Source organism: Nannobrachium achirus (genome assembly GCF_963921795.1).
Source record: "Nannobrachium achirus genome assembly, chromosome: 4".
Lineage (NCBI taxonomy): Eukaryota > Metazoa > Chordata > Actinopteri > Myctophiformes > Myctophidae > Nannobrachium > Nannobrachium achirus.
Genome location: NC_137813.1, coordinates 71,505,812 through 71,515,835, shown reverse-complemented (window position 1 = coordinate 71,515,835; position 10,024 = coordinate 71,505,812). Strand labels below are relative to the sequence as shown.

At 39.4% G+C, this 10,024-nt stretch overlaps 1 protein-coding gene across 1 annotated transcript; it reads right to left on the bottom strand.

Moving 5' to 3' along the window:
• Positions 1-4,499: 4,499 nt before the first annotated feature.
• On the bottom strand, positions 4,500-8,180 carry LOC308283678 (uncharacterized protein). Its single transcript, XM_080724147.1, has 6 exons — positions 8,115-8,180; positions 7,509-7,580; positions 6,997-7,068; positions 6,635-6,709; positions 6,317-6,502; positions 4,500-5,068 (listed from the first exon to the last, which is right to left on the bottom strand). The coding sequence occupies exons 4-6, from the start codon at positions 6,702-6,704 to the stop codon at positions 4,893-4,895; spliced, it is 432 nt and encodes a 143-aa protein (XP_080580273.1). The 5' UTR covers positions 6,705-6,709; positions 6,997-7,068; positions 7,509-7,580; positions 8,115-8,180; the 3' UTR covers positions 4,500-4,892.
• Positions 8,181-10,024: the final 1,844 nt, after the last annotated feature.

Here is a 10,024-nt window from a genome sequence, read left to right as displayed (position 1 = left end):
ACGCATTTAACTCTTATTTAGTTATTCCCCGCCTTCGTCGTGCTGCAGCTCTGTTAGCGCTGTGATGTGTGCACTGCTCTTGTTATGCTGACTTCCTGTATTTGACGTCATTATGTTAGTGGTTGCCAGATAGTGATAGATGTAAGCTCCTGGGTCCATGAAAACCAACCCAAAAGAAGCCACAGTGCATGACTCCACCACGAGCCCCAGAGACCCAGGCCATTTATTATTATTATTATTTTCAAAAGAAAATAAATAAAAGAAAACTCTACCACACAGCTATTTGAGAACAGCCGCACTTGTAGACCTGCTACTTTTTTATTATATTTTTTACCTTATATTTAGAATGAAATCTTATGAGCAGACATGCAGACATGGCAACACTAGTCATGGTTTCTTCTTTGCGTCCAAAGTCCCCCTCCCCCACCACCACACGCACACGCACACACGCACGCACGCACACACACACACACACACACACACACACACACACACACACACACACACACACACACACACACACACACACACACTCTCAATTCAAGGGGCTTTATTGGCACAAGGAAACATACTGTCTATTTGCTAAATAAAATACATTATATATATATATATATATATATATATATACATACATATATATATATATATATATATATATATATATATATATATATATATATATATATATATATATATATATATATGCCACAACACATGAATACTGTGACTGGCCACGCAGGCCAGGCATGAATGGTCAACAGTTCTGATTGCCAATAAACACACAGTGAAGCACTTAGACCCTAGCCTAACCCTAACCCTAGACTAACCCTAACCCTATGCACCGTTCCTCCGAAAACTAACCCTAAACCTGACCCTTACCCTAACCCTAACCCTAAACCTAACCCCTAAACCTGATTCTAACACTAAATCTAAACCTAAGTCAGACTTTAGGTACGTTGGAGGGTTGTCACCAGCAGTCCTAGGGTAAGTGTTCAACTTCCGAAGGTCCCTGTGGGAGGAAACGTTTGGATAATCATTGCAATGAGCTGATTCTGGTTTTGTATTCACTCCATGTGCTCCGGAAAGCTAACCCTAACCCCAGCTAGGGTTAGAGTTAACAATGGAAGAGGGGTCTAAATGTATCTCAGTGCAGAGGTTACTAGCTCTGGGAAAGTAAACAGCCTGCCTGCCTGCCTCTCTTGTTTGCCTTCCTGTCTGGCAGAACTTGAGCAAACATATCTGATTGCCAATAAACGAATAGTGAAGCCCTTAGACCATAGCCTAACCCTAACCCTAGGTTAGGGTTATGCATGTAGAGGTTAGTACTGTAGCTCTGGACTGACATACTATATAAGCCCCTTTTCCACAGGCCCAACTTCACACCACTCCACACCACACCGCCCACTTGTGTGAGGTTTTCCACTACAAGGACCTGGGTAGAGTGGTGTGAAAGTGGTACTAAACGGGGTACTAAAAAGTATCCACTCTAGAGTAGGTCTGAGCTAGGCCAAGCAGGGCCAAACACTTCATTAATGACTGATCACTCACTGGGTTTTCATTTAGACCACCAGGATATAGTTGTAATACATGATAATAGATTCTATTGTGTTATAACCACTATTATAATCTATTATAGTATATTATAATTATCACAGTAATACATTAATACTTTATAATGTATTATAATCACAGTTATAATCCATTATAATTAGGATAGTTGTAATACAAATTTATTATGTATTATAATCACAGTTAAAAGGGTCAATTTGTTTCTTACCGATAGGGGTACTTTTGTGTAATGGAAAATGTAGATATTTTTATGTGGTGTGGTGTGGTGCGGTGTAGTGTGGTGTGGTGTGGTGTGGTGCTAAAACTGCTGTCGAAAAGCGGCTATAGTGGGTTAGGTTAGGCCCTAACTCTTTCAGTTAGGGTTAGGGTTGGGTAAGTACCTGGAGAACACAGACATGATACCCGAAAACTGGAGTGGGTCCAGACTGTACCCCACTGGTAAAAGTGGTTTAAGTGTGGAACATACAGTATGACCTGGGGGACATAGAACTGACCGAGTAATGATATGGTTGCTTATACCTACAGTAACCATTATATTTCACAATCACATGTACACCTGTGATACAATATGATAAGAGTAGATGTCTCCTGGCCTAGTGGGTGTCGTACGCATACTGTAAAGATGCAGTGTAATCTGTAAATGTAATCTACTGGTGAGCTAGTCAGATATATAGAGGAAATGCAGAAGCCATTGCAAAGTGTGACCTAGACTGCAGGTCCCACATGGAGACATGTCGGAATGGAAACATGTCGGAGACATGTACCCCAGAAAAACCTAGCATATTGGCTAAGAACCAGCTTGTTTGAATGGCCTGTCCATTAAATTATGAATTTAATCTACTGTAGCCCCATATCCATTGTCAATGACTAGATGTATGGATGTATCAATAGACTATTGACTGTATATGACTGTAATAGGCTGCTGCCTTGTCAGTCAGGCTACAACAACTACAACAAGGTTCAAGGTAACTTTCATCTCCCATGGGATAAATCTGTCTTGGACATACAGGCTTACAGCAATACATACAAAAAACTAAATTACAGTAAGGCACACCGTGACTCGTACACACCCACAGGCGTACACATCAACCTCCCTCAGTAATAGCACCATAAACTCTTCTGTCTTCGTGTTGATTTGTAGGTGTACACCATTTTAAAAACCTGGCCATCTGGCCACTCCAGTTGTATGGCAACTGATGGTACAGGTAGTGTGGATAATAGAGTAGGCTACTTCCCAGTTGTCTTGACACAAACGTACCAGAGCTAATCATGTGACATTCATCCAAGAACAGAGATTGAGCGTTTGTGAACTGGGTGGTGGTGCTTGATGGCTACTTGCACAAAGGACTGACCAAGTCACCTTTTCTCATGTCATTGAGGTGGGTGTCAACCCCCAGTTCATCATAGGATGGGACGGGTTGACACTAACAGTCTGAATCTAGCCTGAATCAGAGCTTGCAGATCTGATCTGAGACACATGAGATTCAGGCTGCCATGTGGCTAGGCCCGGCCATATATTGGGAAGAAGGAGTTCTTCAGGGTATAAAGCTTCTTCAGTTAATAGTATGGAATGCATAGGTGCGAGGGGGAAGGGTTTACATGATTACACTTCGTTCTACTCCTTTTCAAGCATTTATCTTGTTTATGTTCAAAATTAACAAAACCATTCATTCTTGATCCTCCTCTGTGCAACTACCACATTGTTCTCATCAGCTTGTTCAGTTTGTTGAGATCCAGGGGTGGAAACCTAAGGCACGGGTGCCGACATCGGCACAGCAGAGGGTGATCACTGGCACATTGGCAGTGATCACCCTCTATGAGATAAGAGACACGTAGGATTTTTATTAATATCAAAGGCGTATTCCTATTATTATTTTTTAAAGAGTAGTCAGTTAAATGAAGTCCCCTCACATCTATATATAAATCACATCCAACACATAATTCTGCATTCATTCTAACTCCTAACTCTGACTGGGGAGGGAGTCTAGGAGATAGATGTTATTGTCTAATTTTGTCTATAGTCTAATGGTCATTACATCCTGATGTGAACGACAATATTCCCAAAGAAGAAAGAACAGGTTGTCATATATAACCTATGGACAATCTAAATCGGTTGGAGATTTTCTATTTTGATGTGGTGTGTTGCAATGATAATATGGCACACTGACTCACAATAAAATGAAAACTTGGCACTTCGTGTCAAAAAGGTTGACAACCGCTGAGATAGACTGAACATCTGTAGAAACCAGTTGCAAACATTTAAGGACATGGCTGTTGTCGGTCCAGCAAAGCTTATTGGTCAAGTTTGCCATTTATGGCTCCTTTGAGGTGTTGATCTTTGAAGGCCATGACTTTAGCACCGCTTAACCACCTGGACTGGATTCTTCACCTTTTTAAATCATTTATTCACTTGGGTATATTCAACTCTATGTGTAGTTACTGTCAAGTAGTCTGTGTAGTGTCACCCCCCCCCCCCCTCCCCCACCACCACCAACATATATCTCATTTGTGATTATCTTTTCAGCAGAGTTGGTGTAATACAAATCAATGGCAATATCAGATCAAATCCAAAGTAGCAGTACATTAAATCATGTCATATGTACAAAGACATTAAAATGTAGACTGCACACATTAATATTTAAGCCGTTAATCGTTCCCTCATACATTCGGACAGGAAACCTCATCACATACCATTTGTCTAGATACACAACTTATCTCAATATGTTTACTTCGAAAGCAGTTACAATGTAATTGGGTTAACATTTCATTTCCTTCATTAGTTTAGCATAAATGAATTTACAACATACTCGACTGTTAACGCTTTCTTTATTGTCAATCATACATACTCCACACAGAAAGGCCCTTTTATCAGGTCCACTTAGGGTTAACATATAAAAAATAAAAATGATCCTCTTACGGTACTTGGCATCTTCAAAAGGAAAAGAAAAAACAAAGGTTTCACATTTTTCACATCAACCAAACAGCTCACACTCATGCCTCACACTCAGGGGTGGACTGGCCATTTGGTGTACAGCGCATATGCCCGGTGGGCCTTCAATATTGGGGCAGTTTGGGGCCCTAAAAATGCACCAAAATGCCCTTTGGGGCTCTATAAATGCACCAAAACGTTCTGAAATGCCTTTTAGGGGCCTGCAAATGCACAAAAATGTCGCCAGGGCCAAAAGGTGGACTCAGTCTGCCCCGCTCACATTAAAAGCAAACAGTGTTGTGAGTTGATTTAGCATGTGTTAAAATGTTGCCAATAATGCGTTCAACAGTTGAATGGCCAGCACTACACAGTACACTGTGCCGAGCCCCTAAAATTATAGGTTTTGGCATTTTTTACACAAATTGTTTTTAAAATCACAGGCCTTGTGAGACCACCTCTCACACAACGTGCATAGCAGCCAGCTTCGCCATTTCTTGATCACGTTGAGGTGCGGGTCGTTGAACACACGAGAACACACGCAGCATGTGTCTGAGTTGGAGGTCACTGAATCTGTAGGATGGATAAACGATGTTAATGATATGGAAGCACATCATCTGCCAGCATTCCAAAAATAATGATTCTACAGACAGCAGCTCAACTTACAAAAAACATTGTTAACGTGTATGAAATGCAGTGAAATTAACTGCATCTCAGTCACTTGTATCTGTAAGTTGAGCGGCTGTCTGTAGCATCTCAAGTTATGTTATTATTATTTATGGAGTAAATATTAAAGGGATCCCTGGCTAACGAGACAAATATGCCTCAATATGTTATAATTGCCCTCTATAACAAAAATAAATTGTTTAAAACACCTTAAATATTTAATTTATTTGAGAAACACATTATTTATTTTGAGAAAAACATTTTAGTTATAGAGGACAAGTACAATGTATTAAGGCATATTTTTCTTATTAGCCAGGGATCCCTTTAACAGTGGTCAAGCCAGAACCAGACTGCATTTGTCAGAACCAGGAGGGATTTGTACTGAAATATCATTATCATGGATTAAAGTGAAGTAAATTCTCAAGACTGAACAGGTTTGTTAGACCAAGTGCTAATATGTGATTTGTGGGAAAACTGAAAATTTCATAAGGTTTTCATTTTCTTCTACGAAATATCTGTAATCGGGGTTATCTTAGAATAGCAAATAACGGAAAATAGGCAATCTACAAGCTTACAATACGTCACAGCGCGACGTATTGTAAGCTTGTAGATTGCCTATTTTCGGTGCATGACATGCCGCCATAGAAGACACATTGAATTCTATGAGATCCAAAAGACTGAAATCAGCCCTGGGAACTGAGAACTTTAATCCATGCATTATCTAATCAATTCAAATAATATACATCTGTTGAGGAAGATAAATGGTTAGACTGGAATAGAGCAAAATCGATGATCTTCAATCTCATATCTGGGCTAAAGGGTTACTCACTCCCTGCCATATGAGAGAGAGAGAGAGAGAGAGAGAGAGAGAGAGAGAGAGAGAGAGACAGAGACAGAGACAGAGACAGAGACAGAGACAGACAGCGTGCGTGCGTCCCAGTTTTACTGAGGTTGACGTGAGAGTTAACCCCAACCCTAATATTCTCAATTTAACCTCCGTAAAACTATAACTAAGCCTGAACCAAACCCTAACCTTGACCTCAATAAAAGTATGCGTAAACCTAACTCTAACCGTACCCTCATTATAACTGGGTGGTGATGGTGCACCTGGGCGTTGAACTTGAAGAAACCGAGCGCTTCATAAAATAAACTTACTGAGACACAACAACTGACCGTTTCCAGATGAGGGGGGAGACGCAGATATGTTGTCTGCCTTGTTCTTCTCTGAAGGGATTGGATCTGAAGCAGACAATGTGTTGTCTGCCTTGTTCTTCTCCGAAGGGATTGGGTCTGAGGCAGACAATGTGTTGTCTGCCTTGTTCTTCTCCAAAGGGATTGGATCTGAAGAATAGAATAAGTTGAGGTAGAATAGAATAGAGCTATAAGAGATCAATCTCAAATCATGCCTAACATGTAACAAATGAACCAATGAATGAAAACATCTGCCATGTGACCTACTATTGGTTAACTCACCATTGACAGCTCTCAGGGCTGCTACAGAAACGTCAACTGACTTCTGGTTTCCTTGTTGCTTTGCGGTCATTTGATCTGAGAAATGGATGAAAGATGTGCAAGAATATAAGAACATGAAAACACATTCTCTCTCTCTCTGCCACAAAAGTTTGTAAACTTAACTTTGGTCGATTATATCTCCCCTTTAATAAAACCAATTGGTATTGCATTTTTTTCACTTTTTTCGTTGACTTGTCACCTTTACAACGAGGTATAGCGTGTTTAAGGATCGGGCATTCATGAAAGGAGCAGACCAGGTAAACGTGTGGCCATAATGGCAAATTGATGGTATTCAGCCTTGCTTTCTAGGTAGGTCAACTCACCATTGCCAGCTGTCAGCGCTGCAACTGAAGTGTCAGACTTCTGGCCTCTGCGTTTCTTTGAGGTAATTTGACCTGAAAATAGAGGAAAGACATGCAGCATTTTCATTTAGTTTTATTCATAGTCTTTTGAATAAAATTCATTTAGTTTTAGTCATATTTTAGTCATCTGTAATGTGTTTTAGTCAACTAAATATCATGCAGTTTTAGTCGACTATCAACAGCTGATTTAGTAGACTTATTTTTCGGGCAGGCCTTGATGGCGCTGTAATGGGTGATTATACACTTGGTTACATGCTGAAAATAGCCGACATACAGGCCACAACGTGAGTGTGTAGATCTATTTTCAGCATGTAACCAAGCATAAAATGACTTGTCCTTTCCACTAGTACCTCCCTTAACATTTTAGTCTAGTTTTTATTTGTAGACAAAATTGTTATTATACTTAGCCCTAGTTTTAGTCAGAGTAGCCTAGCATTTACTCCACACATATTATAAATGACACAACAACTGACCATTTCCATCTGAGGAGGGAGACGCAGACGATATTTTGTTTGTCTTCTTCTGCTTCTTTGAAGGGATTGTATCTGAGGGATAGAATAATTTGAGGTAGAATAGAATCGATGTAGAATAAATAAATCTCAAATCAGGCACAAGTAGGGCTGTCACAATTATTACATAATCGTCTAATCGCGATTATTTGACATTATCGCAATTAATTTGTCATAATCGTCATTATCGTGAATGTTGAAAAATGTCAGAAATAGTGGAAATAGCAGATCTACAAGCTCACAATGCGTCGCATCGCGACGCATTGTGAGCTTGTAGATCGGCTATTTCCACTATAAATGTTATTTTTAAGTAGTAAGTTGTCAAATATGTCAGTAATTTCATTGTGTATTTAGGTTATGTGTCATATCTGCAATGTGCAACTTCAAAGACTAAAAGCCAAACAGAAATGTAATTATCAATGACAAAAACACAATTAAATTGTTAATCGCCAATTATTTGAGTGACAATTAATCGTCATGTAAAATGTAATATCGTGACAGCCCTAGGCACAAGTTAAAAATGAATGAATAAAAGCATCTGCCATTCAACCTACTAGTAGGTCAACTCACCAATGCCAGCTGTCAGCGCTGCAACTGAAGTGTCAGACTTCTGGCTTCTGCGTTTCTTTGAGGTAATTTGATCTGAAAATAGAGGAAAGACATGCAGCATTTTCATTTAGTTTTATTCATAGTCTAAAATGACTTGTCCTTTCCACTAGTTCCTCCCATTGCCTATTTTCGGTGCATGACATGCCGCCATAGAAGACACATTGAATTCTATGAGATCCAAAAGACTGAAATCAGCCCTGGGAACTGAGAACTTTAATCCATGCATTATCTAATCAATTCAAATAATATACATCTGTTGAGGAAGATAAATGGTTAGACTGGAATAGAGCAAAATCGATGATCTTCAATCTCATATCTGGGCTAAAGGGTTACTCACTCCCTGCCATATGAGAGAGAGAGAGAGAGAGAGAGAGAGAGAGAGAGAGAGAGAGAGAGAGAGAGAGAGAGAGAGAGAGAAAGAGAGAGAGAGAGAGACAGAGACAGAGACAGACACAACAACTGACCATTTCCATCTGAGGAGGGAGACGCAGACGATATTTTGTTTGTCTTCTTCTGCTTCTTTGAAGGGATTGTATCTGAGGGATAGAATAATTTGAGGTAGAATAGAATCGATGTAGAATAAATAAATCTCAAATCAGGCACAAGTAGGGCTGTCACAATTATTACATAATCGTCTAATCGCGATTATTTGACATTATCGCAATTAATTTGTCATAATCGTCATTATCGTGAATGTTGAAAAATGTCAGAAATAGTGGAAATAGCAGATCTACAAGCTCACAATGCGTCGCATCGCGACGCATTGTGAGCTTGTAGATCGGCTATTTCCACTATAAATGTTATTTTTAAGTAGTAAGTTGTCAAATATGTCAGTAATTTCATTGTGTATTTAGGTTATGTGTCATATCTGCAATGTGCAACTTCAAAGACTAAAAGCCAAACAGAAATGTAATTATCAATGACAAAAACACAATTAAATTGTTAATCGCCAATTATTTGAGTGACAATTAATCGTCATGTAAAATGTAATATCGTGACAGCCCTAGGCACAAGTTAAAAATGAATGAATAAAAGCATCTGCCATTCAACCTACTAGTAGGTCAACTCACCAATGCCAGCTGTCAGCGCTGCAACTGAAGTGTCAGACTTCTGGCTTCTGCGTTTCTTTGAGGTAATTTGATCTGAAAATAGAGGAAAGACATGCAGCATTTTCATTTAGTTTTATTCATAGTCTAAAATGACTTGTCCTTTCCACTAGTTCCTCCCTTAACATTTTAGTCTAGTTTTTATTTGTAGACAAAATTGTTATTATACTATCACAATGCGTCGCATTGTGAGCTTGTCAATCAACTATCTTCAACGGGAGCTTTCCCTTCAATAACAGAAAAGGTCTAGAATTGAGCCCTGAGGGATGCCCATATGGGGTTCATGTGGTTAAAAATATATATTTTTATTATTGCGATAACGATGGCTTTCATTATAACATGATAACTTTTCATGAATTAAAATCCTGGCGTTTCTATTAGTTTGGATTCTCAATCGATGAGGTCGCAAGTCCAGTTTCTGAACTGCCCACAGCCCTCCTATGAGACACAGACCAAGTGGGAAAAAATGTGCCAATGTTTCATGAACATTGGTGAGGACCAATTACATGAAGATAGGTTGAAAAATCGGTGAAGTCCTCCTTTAAGTTATTTGAATCAGAGATGAAAAGGACCACACAGAGGCCAGCAGTCGAATCAATTAATTCACTCTTATTACATGGCTTGGTTGAATGCTCAAATCTGATTTGTCAATGGGCAATCATTATTTTGGGATAATCACCATTCCACTCTCAATAACAGACAGCATGCCTAATCAAAGCCTTAGAGCAGCAGCTGTGCTCAATGCTCAGCTTTATGCTGTAGCAG

Coding starts and splice junctions, on each gene's coding strand:
- LOC308283678 (XM_080724147.1), bottom strand. CDS start 6,704: ATGACCGCAAAGCAACAAGGAAACCAGAAGTCAGTTGACGTTTCTGTA. Junction 6,503..6,634: donor AGCCCTGAGAGCTGTCAATG/GTGAGTTAACCA, acceptor TCTATTCTTCAG/ATCCAATCCCTTTGGAGAAG. Junction 5,069..6,316: donor CGGTCAGTTGTTGTGTCTCA/GTAAGTTTATTT, acceptor TCCATCCTACAG/ATTCAGTGACCTCCAACTCA.